Below are 21961 nucleotides of genomic sequence, written 5' to 3'. Positions count from 1 at the left end.
GATGAAACCCCAGCAGGGCAGGCTCTCCTAAGGGCAGGCCTTGTTAGGAACGGAATGCTCTGGTGTGTTTCCCTCTGCTGCAAGCTCAAGGGTGATTCTCTCCTGTGTTTGCTGTGAGGACCTGTTTGGGCTCCTGGAGGTAAAGCTTGTGGATGTGTCGGGGCTTCAGATGACCGGCTGTGTCCCGTGCCCTCCCTGGCTTGGTTCCTGCTCTGGAACACTGTGATTCTGTCTCTGTATTTCCTTGTCTGTCTCTACAGTTTTGGGGGTAGTGGTTTGCCCTGGGACCTCTCTTCTCTGGTGAATCTAAGATGAGTTGATGTTTCATTTTGTTGTATTTTTCACTTGTTAGGACAGAAGTGGTGACTTCTGAGCCCCTTCCAAGCTGGACTAGAAACTAGAAATTCTCCACATAACATCTTAAAGAGTTCAATTAGGTGGCATTTAGTATACTCACAATCCTGAGCGGTCACCACTTCCATCCAGTTCCAAAACATTATATCCCTCCAGAAGAAAACCTTAGAACCATTAACAGTACCCTTGTACCCCTTGTTCCCCCCTCCCGTCCTTGGCAACCCCTTTCGTGTCTATGGATGTAATTATCCTGGATATTTCACATTGGCATCATACAATAATGCACACTTTTACATCTGGCTTCTTTCAATTAGCATGTTTTTGAGGTTCATCCCATGATAACACGAAACTTCATTTCTTTTTTTTAAAGATTTACTATTTTTTTAAGATTTATTTATTATTTATTAATTATTATTTTTTAAAGATTTATTTATTTATTTATTTATTATGCATACAAGAGCTGGGGCACAGGCCAGAGATGCAGGGGGTGAGAGGATTCACCAGAGACGGAGTGGGGAGCAGAAAAAGCATCTGAAATACACTGCTGAGGGGAACAGTAGGCGAGACAGGAGAGGTCTGCTGCGCCATGTGGGTAGCTCCCTGTCCTGCCGGGGATCGAACTCATGCTGCAGAGGCTGCATATTGCTTCATAGCGCAGTGCATAACCCCTTGTGCCAGCAGGGAGGCCCTAAAGATTTACTTTTATTTATGCATACAGCGCTGGTACAGGCCAGAGGTGTGGGGGGTAAGAGGATTCACCAGAGACAGAGTGGGGAGCAGAACAGATGGATCCACTGAAATACACTGCTGAGGGGAGCAGCGGGGAGACAGGAGAGGTCTGCTGCGCCATGTAGGTCAGCTCCCTGGCCAGGGATCGAACTCGTGCAGCAGCGGCTGATGATAGCTTCATAGTGCTGAGACTTTAACCCCTGTACCACCAGGGAGGCCCGAAACTTCATTTCTTTTAAAGGTTGGATAACATCCATTGTGGGGATGTACCTTGTTTTTTGTCTGCCACCATCCTTAGGTGGACATTTGGGGTTGCTTCTCCCTATCATGAATGTCCACATGTGAGAATTTGAGTATACCGCCTGGAGTGGAGCTCTTGGGACTGATGGTAATTCTGTGTTAAATTTATTGAGGAACCACTGCCAAGCAGTGCCAGCCATTCTGCATTCCCACCAGCAAAGCGAGTGGCCTCTCCCATCCCCCCCACACCGACTTTGACTCAGAGTGAAGCATCCTCTGTCTTTCAGCTGTTGTTCAGGTGGCTTTGTTTCCAGAGTCTCCGCTGGCCGACTTGCTTGGCTTTTCCTTGGGTGCTCCGTGGTGTAGCCCCCACCTTGAAGATGGCACAGAGAGTTTGGTGGAGTTCCCTGGCAGGAGCAGAGTCAGGGTGCCACATGGCTGGCACCCTAGTGTAAGCTTCTCAGCTGCTTCATCGCACCGACTTTATCTCGCCTGAACCCCGGGTCCATGCTTCTGTCTTCTAACTTGGGACCCATCTCGTGCAAGCCTCACAGTCCTCTGCATTGTGTGTGGTCCACACTCCGTCCCACGTGCCATCTGTCCCTTCTGGCTCTGTATCATGGACGAATTTGGTGTCATGTGGAAGAAAGCCAACCAAGTCTGCAACCTTGAAATGTTACCAGAGACGGTTGCAGGCTCCTGGGTACACATTTCTGTGACCTTTTGCAGTAGCCCAAAGGTCAGCCTATTGTAAATCCACCCATTGTTTTCATTTTGCCCTGTCAGTCGCAGTCACAGGAAGCTCACAGGGGAGGCCTGGCCGGCAGCCTGCCCCAGGCCACTAAGCTATTTCTAGATTTTCATGCAAGTTGTGGCTTATTAGATAAAACTGTTATTAGGCTGCTTGGCATTCACTGATCAGGTGTAGCGGATGGCGTGTCCAGTGTCTCCCAGTAGACAATGTAGTAGGTTCCTTGATCTCATGAACACAGCCTCTGACTCCATTTCCTTCTCTAAGGCACAAAAGCCAACCTGGGATTTTGCCCATGATTAATGTGAAACTCATGCAAATATAGTTTACGATATTCATTTTCCGATTTTGAAAATCCAGATGCTACAATCTTTGCAGATTTCTTGGGCTTCCCTGCTGGCGCAAGGGGCTAAGCTTCAGCACTATGAAGCTAGCGTCAGCCACTGCAGCATGAGTTCGATCCCCGGGCAGGGAACTGACCCACATGGCACGGCAGACCTCTCCAGTCTCCCTGATGCTCCCCTCAGCAGTGGATTTCAGTGGATCCACATGTTCTGCTCCCCACTCTGTCTCTCACTCTCCCGCACACCTGATTGCACCCCAGTTCTTATATGCATAAATAAAATACATCTCATCCAACCAACATTAAAGACCAACATTAGTGTAGGTTAGCACTCCCATCAGTAAGTTTTCTCAGTGTCCTGGTGTTTAAAACACCTGAAGTAACCAGAGGACGTGGGACCTTCTCTCCTCATCCATGTCGTCCAGCCTCAGACCTCACTCAGTTCTCCCGTTGTTATGTTGACTTTGCTCATTTTTTTAAAAAGATTTATTTATTTATGCGTATAAGAGCTGGGGTACAGGCCAGAGATGCGGGGGGTGAGAGGATTCACCAAAGACAGAGTGGGGAACAGAACAGGCAGACTGACCAAAATACGCTGCTGAGGGGAGCAGTGGGGCAAGACAGGAGAGGTCTGCTGTGCCATATGTGTAGTTCCCTGGCTGACCGTGGATTGAACTCGTGCTGCAGAGGCTGCAGATTGCTTCATAGGTTGTGTCTTAACCCCTCGTGACACCAGGGAGGCCCCGACTCTGCTCTTTCTAATAAAAATAAACACACTTCTTGAGAGAGTCAGTGGCAAAATAAGACTGAGCTGTTACGTTGTCTGTGTTTATCATTAAAATGTTTATTTTTTAAATAATGTAAGAACTCTTGTAAAACCTTTTGTTATCCCTAGTATTGCAGGAACATAAGCAATCAAGGAGCAAAAACAGGGGAAGAAGGACAGATTCTTGATTTTTTTTTTTCCCCCGATTGTCTACAATGGATTTGTTAGACAATGGAGTCAATTTCTGACAGCTCTTGGGTGACAGCTGTTAGGAACTTTACATCAATTGTGAATGTCGGCCCGGCATGAATACCATGTGGCCTTTTCCAGCTATGTTTGATAAAGTTTTCCATTGTGTATGAAGGTCAGGAGACTTAAAAAAAAAACACATGCAGAATCTGGAAAATCACCCCTGGACTGTTACCTTAAGATTCAGGACTGCACCCTGTCCTTTTTTAACTTAAGACAAATATGACGAGAAAGAAGAAAGAAAAGGGCAGACCTGGCCTGTATTTTCTGATAATGTTGCAAAATAGGCAAATTAAGGAAATCACGGCATGTACTTTGTGCATAGATTTCTGCTTGACGTGCGTTACAAGTGCCAATGACCAGAGGTGCAAGTCAGGGACTTGAAATGTACTAATAGTGAGGTTTGTTCCTGTCATGCTGCATTTTTAATATTTTAATTCTATTATTAAAAGCTAAATAGAATTTGGAACCGTATCCAAATTACATGCTCTGAATAATTTCCCTGCATATAAGATGTAGACTGAGAGGTGTGAGAGGGCTCTGTTCCAAAATTATTTTTTCCTGCCAGCTTGCAGGCTGCCTGCATTTCTTACCTTAGTTACTATTTTTATATTAGCTCACTGAAGTTCTGTGCAAAATGTCAGTGTGGGTACTTAAGTCATTCTCCATTAGCATCCAGCTCAAGTTGGTTTCTCAGCGAGCTGGTCAGCCTGAGCGCGCTTAGGAAGTAGGGCAGAGTTGGCCCAGGTGAGTCTTGATTTGGTGCAGACAGACATCAGGAAACCCTGGACACGTGTTCTGCTGGAGGGGACGGGCGCAGGAGTGCGGGGAGCCCTGGCCTGCGCCGGTGCCCTCGGACCTGGTAGGGGCCTGCGCAGCACGGCGTGGGCAGCACGGCGTGGAGGGACACTGGGGATCAAGTTCGCCATATTGTGCCGCTTCGCCGGTGAGAGATGCTACCGGTTACATTTCAGAGAAGCAACAACCACATGTGAGATGAGCTTGTTAAAACAAAACCAAGGAGCCAGTGTCTAGGCAGCTGCCAGTCATGATGTCCTAGAAGAGGCGGGGCCCTCGTAAAATAGGGGGGCTCTGTGGGGGCACCTGTGGAGGGCAAAGCATGAACTTGAGACAGCACCAGTGAAGACTGCCCACTTGCTCTTACCAGAGGACTCCCAGAGGCCGCTGCTCATGAGCCGTCCTGATAGGTTGCTGAGCTGGGTGGTCAGAATCGCCTGAAGCTCCAGCCACACCTGCCCGGCCTCAGGCCGCCCGACTGGGGGGCTCAGCAGAGGGAGGACGGCCCAAAGGCCCCCATACCACCCAGTGGGGCCCCTGCTGGGGGGAGCATCTGGCACATTCTTGGCCCTGTGGCCGGGTCCCCCTCCCCTTGCGGGCTCCAGGAAATGAAGTCGCTCCAGTTCCCTCTCTCCAGAGGGCAGCGAGAAGCGTGGGAAGGCGGGGGACGCCTCCAGTTCCCTCCTCCCCCCTTTCACTCCTCATAAAACTTAGTCCTGAAGTGCTCCACACAGTCTCCACACACACAGCTACTGCCTGCAGGAGCAGAGCTTGAGAGAAGCTCATGGGGATCCCCGACCCCGTACCTGACCCCTACTGTCCACTCACCTGGGTCCAAGAGGACTCCCTGGTTCCCCGGGGTGTTGGCCTGCTAATGGTGCTTCCTTTTCAGGCACCACCCACGAGGGTCCCCTCTGGGGTCTGTGGGGTCAGCCCAGGACACCCGAGCTCCAGGCTGGGCTCCTGCTGCAGGAGCGGGGTTCTGAGTCTGGTCAGGGGCCAGGGGAGGCTGCGGGGTGCTCTCTATAGTGCCGAGAGGCATCCTGTGACCCCAGGACCATTCCTCTCCCATTATAGCCAAGTCCTGAGGGAACTTCTGTTTCCTCAGTTTAGGGGTTCCCCCACCTTTGGAGCCACCGGAAGGCCTGTGCAGAAGCTCAGGCTCTCAGTCAGGGCGTGAGGGGCTTGTTTTTGAAGCTCGGGGACTGAAGTCCACAGGGAACACAGACGTTACTGTCCGACTAGCCCGTCATGTTTTGGGTCGGTGCCTGGCCTGTTAGTTTTTTGGCATAAATCTTCATAGTGAGTAGAACAGAGTTTGAATAGAAAAGTAACTGACTTCTGAGCCTCAGGCGAGTCAAGGGTTTCATTTGCTTACTAGCTGAGTGTGTGGATGTGGCATCAGGTTACTTGGGAAAGTTAAATATAACTCTGTGGAAATCTGAGTGGTAAAAAAAAATGAGATGCGGGGTAACTGAAGGGTTGCCTCTTTAAAAATGTAAACAGTAAATGATTTTCTGAGCCTTCCTTAAAATACATACATTCCTGATCATAGTGAATAAAATTTGTTAGCCCTCTGGATGGCTCAGGGTCAGTTGTTACACTCCGTTGCAGATGGTGCGGGCGGGTTTCAGCAGGCCCGCTGCTCAGCACTCCTGGACCTTGTTTAAAGAAGGAAAAGCTTGCGTTACGCATCCATCCACCCACCCGCCCCACCCTGTAGGGTAAACGAGCTCCTCGGGCTTTTACATCACTAGTGTCTGTGGCCGTCACCTGCGGCCTCGATCATGTTAACGCAGAAGTTGCTTGGGAGTGTGGGTGTGCATCACATGTGCCTGAGTGTGGACACTTGGAGTAAGGGTGTGCGCGCATGGGCAAGTGTGCACACCTGAGCCTGGAGGTGGGGCTAAAAGCTGCGGTGGCAGCAGGAGGATGAGCAGCATGACCACAGAAGAGGCGAGACCATGACATGATGGGGGAGAGAGAACTCCAGAGCTCAGAGAACAGTCTAAAGATTGGCTGGAGGCTTCCCAGCCTCCCGGCCCCCCAGGACCCCTACGCCTGGTTGCCCGACTGCACACCCACATCCATCCCCATCCATCCACCCACACGTCCAGTTCCCTTGCGTCTTGCTCCTGAACAGTGAAGTCAGAATGTTGAGTTGTGTGACTGCTCCGTGGGAGTGCACTGCTCTGAAAGTGGAGGAACACGATGAAAGCAACTTCCTTGGGAGTTTCATTTTTTGCTTTTAAAGCAGTGTTTCTACCGTCATCTCTCACGCGTCTCCCCATCATTCAGGGCACATTCCTCTTTTCACCTTCAGATTGACGCGTTCCTGTCGGCCTTCCTCTGTCACTAGCCTCGGGCCCTGGAGGTGCAGCAGCAAGGTCGCAGCTTATTTCTCTTTCCTCCTTGGTCTCTTTCCGGAGGTGGCATGCGGGGCAGTCGCCATCAAGTGTTAAGAGACTGCTACTAAAGATCGTGAAATAAAGTAAAACTTGATGGGGCTCCCCAGTGGCGCAGCGGTTGAGCGCTGGGTTGCGAAGCTGCCTGCGGCCTCTGCGGCACCGGTTCGATCCCCGGCTGCTCCCCGGCCACTGGAGGAGGGTCCCACATGGCGTGCAGACCTCTCCTGCCGCCCGCTGCTCCCCCCAGCAGTGTACTTCGGTCCTTCTGCCTGCTCTGCTCCCCGCTCTGACTCTGGTGAATTCTCTCACCCTTCCGCGCTTCTGACTGTACCCAGTGCATGTACAAACAAACAAACAAACAAAAAATAAATAAATAAAATAAATAGAAAACATGCCTCTTTAAAAATAAATAAATAAATAAAAGTACTTTGGTCACATTAAAAAAAAAATAAATAAATAAAGTAAAACTTGAGAACCACCAGCATTAAAGAACCTGGTTCTGCAGTTTGATTTCCAGCCTCGCGGAGTGCGCAGGACGAAGACACCGACTTCTGGGGCCGTTACTAGAGCTTTCACTTGCGGGGGAGCAGTGACTCTGGCTTCAGCAGGTGTTTGGGGCCCTTAAAACCTGCCAGGTGTTTCTTCTGTCTCTGCAATATCTTCGGGCAGGAGGTGCCGCTTTCACTGGGTTCTCTCAGGTGGTGTTGGGATTCCTGCCGCGTGAGCAGCAGATCGGCAGCCGCTGTCTGTCGGGGCTGGGGGGCTGTATCTAACCCAGGCTTAACATCAGAAGCATTAATCTCACTAGGTTTTTTTTTTTTTTTAAATCCTAATTTTCAAATGCACATCACACCCTAATTTCTCAGAAATAGCATGGTGACGGTTACTCTTCCTTCTAATCACCTAACTAGAGCCTTCAGAAAACCAGGCTTCGTGGTAAGCAGGATTGAGCACCAGGGACAACGTCAGTGCTCAGGAGACATGCCTTGTTTCATGTTGAATATACAAAGCTGGATAGATTCAACTTTCAGGTTAAAACATTAAAACAGCAGTGAATTGAAATATACTGACATTTTTAAAATGTCATTTTAAAAACCCAACATTTTTAAATGACAATTTCAATAAAGATTTTTAAAAAAAGATTATTTATGCATACAAGAACTGGGGTGTAGGCCAGAGGTGGGAGGGTAAGAGGATTCACCAGAGACAGAGTGGGGAGCAAAACAGGCAGATCTCCTGAAATCCACTGCTGAGGGGAGCAGCGGGGAGACAGGAGAGGTCTGCTGCGCCATGCAGTTCAGCTCCCTGGCCAGGGATCGAACTCACGCTGCAGTGGCTGGTATAGCTTCATAGTGCTGAGACTTTAACCCCTGCACCACCAGGGAGGCCTCTTAATAAAGACACTTTTAAAAAGTCCTCAATAAAATATTAGCAGATAAAATCCAGCAATGTATAAAAGGGGTTAGACACCTTGACCCAATGGGATTTATTCCATGTACACAAAACAACATCAACAGCTTCAAGAAGAAAAACCACCCAATCGTGTTGCTACAGAAATAGCACTGGACAGCATCTGACACCCACTCATGATAAAAACCCAGCAAGTTAGGGCCAGAGAGGATTTTTAGCCTGGTCAGGAGCATCAAGATGTGGACCAGGAAAGCAGCGCTGCTCAGGTGTGATGAGTGATTCAAAGTTTTCTCTTTGTGAACGGGGAATGTATAATGAGGCAACACTCACTCTGTGGAGAAGAGTTTGGAGCTAAATTATCTGATAAACAATGAAATGGGTGTGAATCCCAACTGGATTTCATGTTATTAAATAATTGTGAAGTTTTCAGGGGATGATGCCATTATGTTTAGTTAAAAAAAGAACCAGTATCTTTTGGAGGAGTCTGCTGATGCACTGAGGGCTGAAGTTAACTGCTGTCTGGGATTCTTTGAAATCATTGGAAATTGGTGTGTGAGCAAAATAAGATTTTCCCCGGAGTGGTAGAGCCACAGACACACAGGGTTCCTTATTCTACTGTTTATATCTTATGTTATATGAAAAGGTCAAATGATTGGGTGTAAAATGTGTTCGGCCACTTCCATTAGGGTGGCTACTGTGAAAAGCCAGAAAAAGAACAAGTGTTGGTAGAATGCAGAGAAACCTGACCCTCTGTGCCCGTGGCAGGACTGTCAAGTGGTGTGGCCCCTATTGGAAAACAGTGTAGACATTCCTCAGAAAATGGAGAGGATTACCATGGGATCCAGAACCCCCAACCCCACCCCATCCCCACTCTGGGCATAGACCTAAAAGACTAGAAAGATCAGGCGAAGTGTTGAGTAAATACCAGCACACCCATGCTGGTAACAGCATCATAGACAAGAGCCAAGAGGAGGCAGCAACCCGGGTGTCCATTGATGGGTGATTGGGTAATTGTGGCAGCTACACATGGTGGAATATTACTCAGCTGTACAAAGGACATTCTGTCACGCTGTGACATGGGTGAACCTTGAGGACATGGTGCTTAGTGGACTAAAATAGTAACAAAAAGACAGATACCTACTTTCCTGAGGTGCCTCCAGTAATTGTATTCACAGGACAGGAAGTGGGTGCCAGGGCCTGGGGGTGGGAAGTTGTTTGATTTGGGGACATGGTTTCAGTTTTGCAAGGTGCGAGGTAGGAAGATGGGAGTGGTGATTGCTGTATACAGTGTAAATGCAGAAACACCATTGAACAGTACCCTTAAACATGGCTAAGAAGGTAAACTTTATTATGTGTATTTTACCACAATTTTTAAATTTTTTTATTTTATTTATTTTTTATTTATTTACGCAAGCACTGGGTACAGTCAGAAGTGCGGGAGGGTGAGAGAATTCACCAGAGCCAGAGCAGGGAACAGAACAAGCAGATTGACGAAATACACTGCTGAGGGGAGCAGCGGGTCCCACACGCCATATGGGACCCTCGCCCGTGCCCGGGGATCAATCCAGCGCTGCAGAGGCTGCCAGCAGCTTCGCAGCCCAGCTCTCAACCGCTGCGCCACCGGGGAAGCCCTATTTTACCACAATTAAAAAAAAAAAAAAACTTGCTTGGAATTTAGAGGAGTAATTAGAAGGCCCCTCTTCAGCTTGAAAAGTTGGCATTCTAGCAAGTGTGGCTTTGCTCCCTAAGAATTCCTTTGCAAAATGTGCTTAAAATTAATTCAGCCAACCGCGACTCGAGCTCTGGGTGAGCAGGGTCTGTTTCATGCACTTATTTCTTCTGCACCTAGAAAGAATGTCCAGGGCTCAGTCAAGAGGGGAGGGTGCATGGGTAGATGGATGGCGGGAGGATGGATGGATGGATAGAAGGAAAACAGAAGTCCCTGGATTCTTCTCCACCCTGTTGTCCCTCATCTTTGGTCCTGCCCGGAAACACTGGTCCATCAGCCCAGTGCCGCACAGTCCTGGACAGGGAACCCAGTCCTGACCTCCCCCCGCCCCCCGGATGAGGGGGTCTTCCCAGATCCTTGCTGCCTTCTCCATCTCTTCCTCCCGTGACCCTGCCCTGCACATGCCATGCTTCTCGCCAGGGAGAGCCAGTCTCTTACCGCACCATGGCGACGGACCCCTGGCTCAGCGCCCCACGTCTGCCCTCACCAGGACCCGCGAGACAGTCAGCGTCTCCCAGCGGCGCCCTTCCCCTTCTTGAAGGGCCCCCCTCCCCATGCCTTTCCAGCAGGGCACGGTGCTGGAAGGCGCAGAGAGAAACCATGAGAAAGATTGCTTGTTTGCTTAATTTAAGGATTCACTTTACATTGAAATGTGACTTTAAATGGTTCTTAAAATGAGCCTCACATCAATAGATACACATAAATTAGCATCAGCAGTTTTGAAGTTTATAATGATTTTAATGCGGAAAACCTAGGTTTTCCCTAAAGAGGTGCGTCTGAGTCAGTGCTTCTCCGAGGAGCTGGGGAGAGCGTTGGCCACCAGGGCGTTTTGGGTAATAGCTGGAGACATCTGGGGCCTTATAACTTGGGGGGGCTACTCCCCTCTAGTGGACGGAGGCCAGGAGTGAGTGCTGCTAGTTAACTATCCCCCCAAGGCCCGGAGGGCCCTAGTGCTGAGGCTGAGACACCCTAGCAAAACACTCATCTGTAGATCTTTTCCTTGCTCCTTAAATTATTTGGGATCGTGGTGACAAAGCCCTTAGACCTGCAGCTACGGAATTTGTCTAGAGATTCTTTGCAAGTGTTTGGTTTTAAAAACAAATTGAGTCATTTAAAGATGACTTCTGCGGGCTCAGGGGGAACGGCTACTGCTTGACCTGAGCAGTTCCCAGATTGACCCGAGTGAGGTCAGCTGGGCGGGGAGTGAGGCGCTATCATGCAGGTTACTTTGCTTGATTAAAGTCTCATTTAAAAAAGTGCAGATGCGTGGTAGCACCTGTCACTCTGCTTTCCTTTCACTAAATACAGAAGAGGTGAAATCAGGTCTCTACAGGGTCTGAGGCCACTGGAGTCCTTTCCTGTAGGTTGTACATTTGGGGAGAAATGGATCGCACCCCCTCCCCAACCTAGCCCTCGTCTTCCTGCCCTGAGTTACTGCTAAAACGTGGCACCGGTTCTTTGCTGAGAATGGGGCAGGCACCGGGTTGGGGGGCACCTTTCACTTAGGAGTTCATAACAGGAGACAAGGCTGTGGGCCGCAATGCCCTCCTCACAGGGTTGCAGAAACAGGGGTGCGGTGGTTGAACAGTTGTTTCCCCCATGCAGGGAGTGAGGCAGACAGAATTCATTTACTCCCCACGTTCTGTCTGAACTGGTTCCTGCTTTTTCTACCAGATGCTACTGTTTGAAGCTTTTCACAGCTTCTTGTGGGTGAAGGACTCAGAGCTCGTTACTGCAGCTCAGAATCGGGGTGTTCACTGTGCACCCCCGTCACCCAGTCTAGTGCCAGCACACACAGGGCCGGTTCACTGTGGATTCGGGCAAGGAGAACCCCGGGGCCCTCGGTGGATTTTTCAGGGTTTAATGCTCTCTCGGGGAACCAGGCACGGAGGCTGGCTCTGGCCAGGCAGGGGTGCTGGAAGGCAGGCAGGCAACCGTGCGTCCCAGCCCCCCACAAATCTTTAAGCTTTCTCTGGGTCTCTGGCGTTGTCGCGTGGTCTCCCCTCTTCTGCAGCCGCACCGCCTGTCCTCCGTAGCTGCCTTCCCGTAGCCCTCCCGGTCCCTGAGTGACGCCGCCTTAAATCCCTGACTGCAAGGCTCAGGTGTGCACACCTATGCGCGCACACACCCGTGCTCAGGTGTCTGCCATCAGGCCCACTCGCCCAGCGCCCAAGCACCTCCTGCGGCAGCACCATCAAGGCCGCAGGCGATGGCAAGAGGCCAGTGGTGTGAAGAGCCTGGTTAACTCATTCACCCTACACCCAGGTTCAGCCCCTCCCCAGCAGACCCCCACACATCCCTCGCCGTCTCCCCATCCCGCAGCGAGGCACATGTCTTTGTTACCCGAGCGTGCTCCTGCATGAGTTCTGCTTGAAAGACTCCCTGAAAGCATGTCTCCTTTAAGGGTGTTCTTGGGCAGCCCCCTTGCTCTTCTGGCCTCTGGGGGCCCATCTCAGGTTATTTCTATTGCTGGCTTCTGGCCGCGTGGTGGAGGGACACCTCCCCACCTGGTCAGCTTGGGGTGCCTGGAGCTTCCACGAGACTGGGCCTCTTGATATTTGGGTTTTGGAACACCATACCCCAAGTGATCTCAAAGAAAAAAAAAATCCAGCCAGAGCATCTGTACTGATGTATCTGGGGACACGTCGCTGTGCACACCGGCTCTCACCAGGGCTGCTCACGCGACCCGCACCCCAGTAGGGCAGTTCAAATCCCTGCCCCGCCGCGCGTTGTCGAAGCGCCTCCCGCCACCTAGTGGTGGTGTCCTGGAACTGCAGGCCCAGGGTTAAAAGGCTGGAATCTGCAAACCAAGTGTGTAAGGTCTTCCAGGATTTACCCGTGAAGTTAGTCTCCTAGAACACTCAGCTGTCATTTTCATTATGTAATTACTGGGTCGACACAACCAACGGAGGTATTCTGGAATTAGAAGGGCGTGCGTCTGTTTTGTAAACAGTGGCTTGCCCTTGATGAGTGAGTAAATCGGAATGGAAGCTGGTGTCCAGGCCGCTGTGACTCGGTGACCTGGACGAGGAGCTCACAGAGTTGGATGGTGCCAGGGAGACGGAGTTTTCTATGGAAAGTTAACCCTGAAGTTGACTGCTCTTTTCTGTTTTAAAGGCTTATTTATTTATGCATACAAGAGCTGGGGTACAGGCCAGGGATGCAGGGGTGAGAGGATTCACCAGAGACAGCGTGGGAAGCAGAACAGGCAGACTGACTGAAATCCACTGCTGAGGGGAGCAGCGGGGAGTCAGGAGAGGTCTGCTGTGCCATGTGGGTCAGCTCCCTGGCCGGGGATCGAACTCGTGCTGCAATGGCTGTGGACAGCTTCACAGTGCGGCAGCTTAACCCCTTGCACCACCAGGGAGGCCCCTGACTGCTCTTTTTATCCTGACTTTTAAATTGGTGACATCTAATGACTGGACCCCACAGCAACCCCAACACTAGCCTTGTCCTAAAATATTAGGCGTGTAGCCCAGATACAGCCACCATTGCAGAGGTCTGCTCAGCCACCAGCCTTGCTCTTCCGTGACTTTAATTACGGCGCTGGTATTCAGACTTCAGTGGTGTCTATATGGTCCAGAATGGATGAAATGAAGTGGGCAGGGATTCTTAACATGGCTGGCAGTCCCTTTTTTTGATCTGTGATTTGGGGGATGATTTCAGAAACAGCAGTCACTTGTTTCTATGAATATTTTATAATGCAAATTGAATATGATGAAATATTAAAAATATCATTTATTAAATATTCAAAAGTTCAGTCTTTGGAGCTGGCCAGGGCTCTTCATTCTGCTGACGGCCAAAGGGAGCAATTTAGAAATTTCGAGTTCTAGAATTAGCATGCTGGGGGAAAGTTTAAGGACTGGCAACACAGCTGTGGATTTATTTTTTCTTCTTGAACCATTGCCATTTTCAGCTGCAGGCCTTTCTGTTAGGGTAACAGAAACATTTTCTCCTACTCCCTGTCACTGGCATTCTGCAGTTTGCTTTGCCTGGTATTTTTACATTCTTGCTGGATTAATAAATTCACTTAGTTTAGATCTCAGGAGTTCTCAACATTTAAATTTTGTAATAACCTTTACTCTTGTTATGCTTATAATTTTATGAGTAAGACCTGAAAATATGAAAACCAAGTAGGATAAAATATTATTTTTATTTTTAAAGATTTTATTTATGCATGCAAGAACTGGAGTGTAGACCAGAGATGCAGGGGGTGAGAGGATTCACCAGAGACAGAGTGGGGAGCAGAACAGGCGGAGCCACTGAAATACACTGCTGAGGGGAGCAGGGGGCGAGGTAGGAGCGGTCTGCTGTGCCATGTGGGTCAGCTCCCATAGTGGCTGGCAATTGCTTGATAGTGCTGATACTTAACCCTGTGCCACCAGGGAGGCCCAGGATAAAATATTAGCAATAAATTGATCTGATTATGTGTGTGCTTTAAAAGGAGGGATTGGTGACAAACCATGGTGTTTTGGAGGACGTTCTTGAAAATGTCCTGTCTTGCTGTAGCGCACTTCCGACCTTGGGCAGCTGTGCAGCCCACGTCAGAGCTACCTGGAGAGACGTGGGGCGTCAGCAGTTAGGGAGACCCTTCAGCCTGCGGGCCAAGTGCGCCAAGACCAGAACGGGTCCCCTGCGTTTTCCTTTAAGGACGTTATGGTTTCAGGTCTTCCGTCCAAGTCATCCATCCCTTCTGAATTAACCGGGGTGTAGGAAGTGAAGCAAGAATCTGTTTTCCTTTGCTTGCACGCGGCCGTCCCAGCTGTGGAGTCAGAGGAGCTGACCGTGTGCCTGTTCTCTCTTCTTTTTCGGTGTCCACGCAGTGAACAAGCACAAGCCGTGGCTGGAGCCCACCTATCACGGCATCGTCACAGAGAACGACAACACGGTGCTGCTGGACCCGCCGCTCATCGCCCTGGACAAGGACGCGCCCCTGCGCTTCGCAGGTAGGAGCAGGCATGCACCTGCCCTGCAGGCCTGGGCTGGACAGGCGTCGGGCATCACACGCCCATGTGGGTTATTTCTGAAAATGTCTCTAGCGTGGACAACCTTGTAACGCCTTTTTCCTTTTAATTTTAATCATTGGTGTACTTGCTCCCCCTAAAATAACAGAAAAAGTCTGTGCTTGCTCAGAGGCAGAATATTTCATTGCATTTTATATGCCTGCCTTGGTGTCACCAGGTAGAGAGCAGCTAGTCCAGGGCCCACAGACGCAGAGCTCCCGCTGCCGCGTTACATCGCTGATTGGGGGACGCGGGCCCTGGGCTCCTGTTCTGGTGCTGCTGGCCTCGGGAGCAGCATCTGGCCAATCACAGCTAGAGATTTCCCTGTGCATCCCCAGTTTCTGTTCCCTCAAAACACTTATTTGAGAAAGTTGAGCAGTCTTTCTTTCTAGAGGAATCTCTTTGGCTGAGATTTTACTCCTAACACACATTTAACTCAAGCACCTCAACGTGGGCCACTGGAGCAGCTAGAGACCCGGCTCCAGGCCTGCTCTGGCAGCTTGCGGCTTTGCTAACGTCTCACAGCACTGTCCAGTTGGAACTGTTCTTGCTTCATGTCCAGTCCAAGTGGCTTCCCTGACAGATGGGGGGATGTGCTGCTCACCCCTTCTTTGTCTCAGCATCAAAACTGACACCGTGAAGGTCATTTTCTTTTCTTTTTTTTTTTTTTTAAAGATTTATTTATTTATGCATATGAGAACTGGGGTGTAGGCCAAAGGTGTGAGGGGTGAGAGGACTCACCAGAGACAGAGTGGGGAGCAGAACAGGCAGATCTACTGAAATCCACTGCTGAGGGGAGCAGCGGGGAGACAGGAGAGGTCTACTGTGCCCTATGGGTCAGGTCCCTGTCTGGGGATTGAACTCAGGCCACAGTGGGCCATTGCAGTGATAGCACTGAGACTTAACTCAAGGCCACCAGGCTACCATCCCTGTTTTAAAGAGAGGAAGCCGAGGCCCAGAGCAGCTAATGCATCAGCTTTGAGTCACTCAGCTAGAGTGTTAATATATATAATAAATTACGGGGCCTCCCTGGTGGCTCAGGAGATTAAGACGCAACCTATGAAGCTGTCCATAGCCACTGAAGCACAAGTTCGATCCCCCTGCTGGCCAGGGAGCAACCCACATGGCCCAGCAGGCCTCTCCGGTCTCTCCTGCTGCTCCCCTCAGCAGCGTACTTTGGTCAGTCTGCCTGTTCTGCTCCCCACTCTGTCTCTGGTGAGTCCTCTCACCCCCACCCCTCTGGCCTGTACCCCAGTTCTTGTATGCATAAATAAACAAATCTTTAAAAAATATATATGTAATAAATTGTATATAATAAATTCAGCCAATTTATTATAATTCACCCAATGAGAGGCAGTACACAGATATATGGGATGAAGCTGGAAGGCTGGGTTTTCACAGGAGCAGGGGCTGGGGTGGAGCTAGAGCAGAGGTGGACAGACCAGGCTTCCAAAAGGGGGGATGACTAGTCAGCCTGCTGAGTGTGACCTAGGGGTGCAGAGGGCGGGAGAAAGCTCACCTGAGGTGCGAGGTGCTCTTGCTGACTGACTAGACGGGATGTTACCCTGAAGGTGGTTTTCCAGTGCGGCCTGACCTCCCCGGGACCTGTCTCCTCTCAGTTCTCTGAGTCTTCCAGGGTAGAGGCTCAGAAACCTGTAACCAGCCAGCGAGGCTTGGGAACCCCAGGTGGGCCAGTCTCCCCAGGCATAGCCTGCTGCATGGGAACCTTCTGGCAGTGTTCCTTGAAAACCCAGATCTCTGGGCTCCACCCTAGAGCTGCTGAGTCAGAGTCTCTAGGGAGGGGGCTTGGCAAGCTGCATTTTTAAAGAGCTTCCCAGGAATTCTCAGCTGACATCGGAGAGGCACTGTGGTGAGTGAGGAGGTGGAGGCTCGGTGGCTGGTGAGCCTGGGCTGGGAGGCATGGCCCTGGGGTGAGGCGTTCCCTGGCTGCTACGGCGCCTTGAGCAACTGTGCTGATCAGGCCCCGTGAGCTTATTGCAGGAATAGCCTGGGCCGGCCAGCAAGGAAGCCACAGGGCACCAAAAATGAGGGGCCGCCTGGATATCCAGCTGGTGAGCTTGGCCGAGCAGAGAAAGTGGGTGGGGTCCGGGGCTGGGTCAGTGGGGACGTGGCAGCAGGTGCTGGCAGCTCAGCAGGTATCTGTTTTCTTTTTTAAAATTTTTGCATAGAAAAGCTGGGGTGTAGGCCAGAGGTGCCGGGGGTAAGAGGACTCACCAGAGAGAGTGGGGAGCAGAACAGGCAGATCCACTGAAATACACTGCTGAGGGGAACAGCCGGGAGACAGGAGAGGTCTGCTGTGCTGTGTGGGTCGCCTCCCTGGCTGGGAATCGAACTCATGCTTCAGCGGTTGTGGATAGCTTCATAGTGCTGAGACATTAACCCCTGCACCACCAGGGAGGCCCAGAAACAATAGAATTATTACAGGGTGATGGTGTTGTGAGTCCTCACTTAAACCCTTAAGAACACAGGGCGAGACCCAAAAGCAGAAACCCAGAGAGAGAGGCAAAAAAAACAAAACAAAACAAAAATCACACAACCTTCCAAGGGGAGTAGGGAGAGAGAGGCCAGTGACCGGACGTGGAACGTGGCACGTGGCTGAGCTGACTGTTCTCCAGCAGTGCTGTGTGAGTGAGACCAGGCGCCAATCAGAGCCAGGAAAGGCAGCACTGGAGGCCTGTCTGGCTTCAGACTCTCTGCCCCCCACTCCTGGCAGTCTCTGTTCAGGAAATAGAGATCGAACCTGGAAGGCTTCACCTTTTATCAACTAGTTGGCTGTGAGCGCCCCCCACTGGCTCAGAGGCTGCTCTCTGTACCTCTTGGATAATGCCCGGCTTTCCAGCCCTCCAGCTGGTCAGCAAGCCCATGGCAGTGGCCAGGGTCGGAGAAGCACAGACCCAGCCCCCCACCCCGGGTGTGTCTCGTCCCTGCATGGCACCATCAGCCACCAGATGGTTAGGCCAGATTCTTTCCCTCTGTCTCTCTTCAGTTGGTTTCGAAGTCCTATATCATTCTCCTGGAAATTCTCCTAAACGTTGCCTACAAAATCTGCCTTCGGCGAACCCTCGCCAGTTCTCTGCTGACATGCGGCAGCCGTTGTCATTGTTCCGTCACCCAGCCTTGCCCCGGTCGATCCGTCATCCTTGTCTAATTGCGTGAGGGGGGTGCCCTGGCCCAGGCTGCAGATGGTGGCTCCACGGTGGCAGCAGGGGTCATGTGACCGCCTGTTCCGGAAAACCCAGGTTGGCCCAGTGAAGTCTGCCCGGCGAGGTCTGTTGCCCCTGCTGTGTCCAGCGTCCATCTGGTGGGCAGTTTTTAAGTCTTTCTAGGCCAAAGTACCAGCCCGCCTGGCGGGGCCCCTTAAAAGGGATCCTTGGATTTGAGGCACCAAATACTGTTGGTCCAACCCATGCAAGGAGCCAGCTTAAATATGCTGCATTGGGTGGGGGTAAGCGGAGAAAATACAAATACACATTTTTGCTGCTCTCGTCGTCAGTGGACCCACATTTTCTTTTTTTTTTTTTAAAGATTTATTCATGCATACAAGAACTGGGGTGCAGGCCAGAGGTGTGGGGGGTGAGAGGATTCACCAGAGACAGAGTGGGGAGCAGAACAGGCAGACTGACTGAAATACACTGCTGAGGGGAGCAGCGGGCGAGACAGGAGAGGTCTGCCCCATGTGGGATTCTCACCGGCTGGCAGGGATCGAACCGGCACTGCAGAGGCTGCGGACAGCTTCACAGCACTGCTCAACCGCCTGTGCCACCAGGGAGGCCCTGAACTCACATTTTCAAGGGGGCATCCTGGAAATGCATAATGAGTCTCAAAATAATTTATTTTCTTCCATTGGATCACCACGCATTTGAGACTTTGTTCCCTAACAAATTGCCATACGGCGTTAAAACCACAACTCACAAATGTAGATCTCATTGGCTTTATTAATCAGTTGGTGAATCAGCCAGCATCCCGCAGAGAATGCTGGGGGCTCCCCAAAACAGAGGTTATTTATTGACAAAGGTTACAGCAAAGGAAACGATTATCTCAGGTAGAACCACCTCCTCTCGGGGACACGGGTGTCCTGTGCAGGTCACCTCACAGGTGCTGGTCAGGAAACACCTGGATGCCTGGCTTAGAATCGCGTTTTGGGGAGAGATCACGTTAGGTCAGACGTCTGGGTGGAGGCTCCATATGACTGTGGGGACCTGCTTTTTTCTGTTTCTAACAACAGATGCGTGTACGGAGCCGGTGGGGCCTCCGGTCCCCCAGATCTTCCTTCTCTGGTCTCTGCCTCATGGAATTTTCTCACCATCCTACAGTGTGGTTGGTCTTGCTTTCAAAACACGCCCCGAATCTGGCCACTTCTTACTGCCCCCCCCTTGTGTCTCATCACCCCACCTGTGCCCCCGGCCCTGGCCTCCAGAGTCTCGTGCAAGTATCCATTTTTGGCCTCCTACGGCTGTCCTTCAGGCACAGTAGCCGGGTGGAGTTTTTTAGAATATGGGTTATTTTTACCTGTTTTTCTGTTCAAAATTCTCCAGTCTTTTCCTCCTTACTTGGCAGGAAAGCTGCGATTCTTGTAGTAGCCACTGTAGCTTCAGGTTACTTCGACCTTACCTACAGTCTCCCCTTTGCTCAGCCACAGAAACAATGTCTGCCTCAGGGCCTTTGCACCTGCCAGCCCCTCTGTCTGAAATTCTTCCCCCAAGGATGCTGTGATTTGCTCCCTTAGTTTCCTCTGGTTTCTGCTCAGATGTTACCAGTGACGCCTCCCCCGACACCTGCAGTGTAAGACTGGCAGAGCCTCCCCGAGTTTTTTCCATCCTCAGCCCAGTTCTCAGAGAGCCTTCGGGAGTTTCCATCTGTTGGCAAACAGTTCTACGCCTGATAGTCTCATGGTCATACAGTCTCAAGGGCACTGCCCGACGGGAGAGAGTCTCGAGCCCCTGATTCAGCACAGGTGCACCGCACAGGCAGGCTGTTGTCCCAGCGCCATCCACCTGTGCAGACACGGTCACTGTCAGTTCCCTCCACTCAGATGATGCGGAATTGCTCCACCATTTTCTCCTTAGAACAGTGAACTCCAAGCCAGACTGCGAGGCTTCCTCTGATTTAAAGCAGGACCATTTCGTTTTAAATGTGTCATATACTGGTAATAGACGCCCCAAAGCGAGGCACAGTGTGGGGAGTGAGGAGTCAGCACGGTCTCCACCACCGCTGGACACATCTGCTGCCCAGCTCCAGACCAGCAAGCTTCGTCTGTTGAGGGCTAATGTGACCTCTGACCTCGCGGTGCGAACCCCTAGCCAGTCTCCTTTCCAATAAGACTTTGCTTACGGGGCACTGAAAACAAAACAGATTTTTTTAAAAAAGATAAAAAGTCTCCTAAGCACCTCAGGCTGCTCAGAAAACTGACCAGGTTGGACGTGGCGCCTCTGCTCCCCGCCCTGAGCAGTGCTGCCCCGTAGAACTTACTGGGGATGGCAGCTTCTGGATCTCCAGGCTCCATCCAGTCGCTGCTGGTCACCTGTGGCCAGCGAGCCACTGGGATGTGGCCCTTGGGCCGAGGACCAGGATTTTTGACATTATTTAATTTTAAGATGAATTTTAATTGAAACAGCCCCGCGGGACCAGTGCCACTGTGCTGCTGGCCGGCGCAGGGCTGGGGACGCTGTACGTGGGCGGCAGACGGCAGGATGTGTTGCTCACCAGCGGTGGAAACTGCCCCAGGGCCCGTGGCGGTCCTCGCCTGCGGCTCTGCTTTCTGAGGTTTCACTGACCAGCGGACAACCATCATGCAGAAATAGTTACATCCAGGAAGGGCTTTTGAGAGAGAGACAGAGAACTTTCATTATGGAGTGTTGTCATCATTGTTCCGTTTCACTGTTAGCTTCTGCTGTCAGTCTCTTACTGCACCTGTTTATAAACCAAGCTCTATCCTAGGTCTGTGTGTAGAGAACAGGACAACAGGTGTAGGGCTTGGTGCTCTGTTTCAGGCAGCCACTGGGGGCATGGATAAGGGGGTATTCACACCACAGGAAATGGTCACAGCAACACCCAGCATCTGTGGAGTGCTTTCCTCACGCCAGGGGAGGGTGTAGCCACGTTATGGGTCTTAACTCACTGGGTCCTCACTCTGCAGTAGCGAGAATAAGTGAACTAGAACTGCCAGGGCTGACAAGGATGACCAAATCCTACACGCAGAGGCTGAGTGGAAAACATGTCGCAAAAATGGCATATAGTCCGAACCCCTGGAATCCTCCAGAACGAGCCAGGTGAAGGGGCCCTGTGCGCCGTCACCGTGAGAGACACAGTGCGCGTTAAAATCGTTCACCCAGCCAGGGGCCTGAGGATGCTTTCCCTCTGGGGGAGAGAAAGGTGCCCCGGGGAGTGGGAAGAGGCAGCGGGTCCTGGGCACTCTTGTTCTGACTCTAGTGGAAGCAGGCGAGGTGACAGGCTGAGGCTGGACTCCGCGGTCACTGCAGTCGGCCCTACCTTGGTTCCCTCCCGGTGAAGCTGGTGGCCCCTGGAAGTTTCTACATTTGTTGCCTCCCTTGGGTATTTGAGATTAGGAAACATTATATTTTATCATCACAAGAACAAAGGGTTAAGTCCTTCTCTTCAGTGTTTGTTGCCTCCAGTGTAACAATGAGTGAGTGCTGGAATCTGGCCTCCAAACTCCTTGCCAGCGACAATCTGAAAACTGTAAAATAACAAACAGGTTTGCCTCTAAACCATGCAAGTGTTCATGAGAAGTGCAGAGGACACCTGGGGGTATCAGGAAACATTCTAGCGGCATCGCATGCGCAGATTAGTGGAATTTCTGAATTACGTGGTAAGATGGATGCAAAGAGATGTTTTGTTCCCGGAGTCCAGCTTTGCTCTGGTGATTCTAGCATCTGGCCTCCCCGGGCCGATGGTTGAATCGTGTCAAGCTTTCTGTGTGATATGTTGCTCTTCCTTCTGTCCTGTATTACTGACTTGGGTTTGTCTTTTCTCCCTTTAGAGAGTTTTGAGGTGACAGTCACCAAAGAAGGTGATCAAGGGTTCTTTCTCTCTCTCTCTTATGAATATTAACCCACTAACTTTGTTTATAAAATTGGGAATCAGCCCTTAAACAGAAGAAACTGTCATGCTTTTTTTATCCCGATTCGCCTACTTTGTTT

At 50.9% G+C, this 21961-nt stretch overlaps 1 protein-coding gene across 3 annotated transcripts in view; it reads left to right on the top strand.

The window, feature by feature from the left end:
• Positions 1-21961, top strand: part of CLSTN1 (calsyntenin 1) — a gene marked incomplete at its 5' end in the record, with an annotated part of 58640 nt that overhangs the window by 17115 nt on the left and 19564 nt on the right. For 2 of the 3 annotated variants that reach the window (XM_084242996.1, XM_084242994.1), the window contains 2 exons: positions 14601-14723; positions 21802-21831. In XM_084242996.1, the coding sequence (XP_084099122.1) occupies positions 14601-14723; positions 21802-21831 (153 nt within the window). The remainder of the gene's footprint in view (positions 1-14600; positions 14724-21801; positions 21832-21961) is intronic. The other variant, XM_084242995.1, reaches the window with a different exon arrangement.

The sequence above is a fragment of the Talpa europaea genome (assembly GCF_964194135.1).
Source record: "Talpa europaea genome assembly, chromosome: 9".
Taxonomy (NCBI): domain Eukaryota; kingdom Metazoa; phylum Chordata; class Mammalia; order Eulipotyphla; family Talpidae; genus Talpa; species Talpa europaea.
This window is presented reverse-complemented; position numbering and strand designations above follow the sequence as displayed.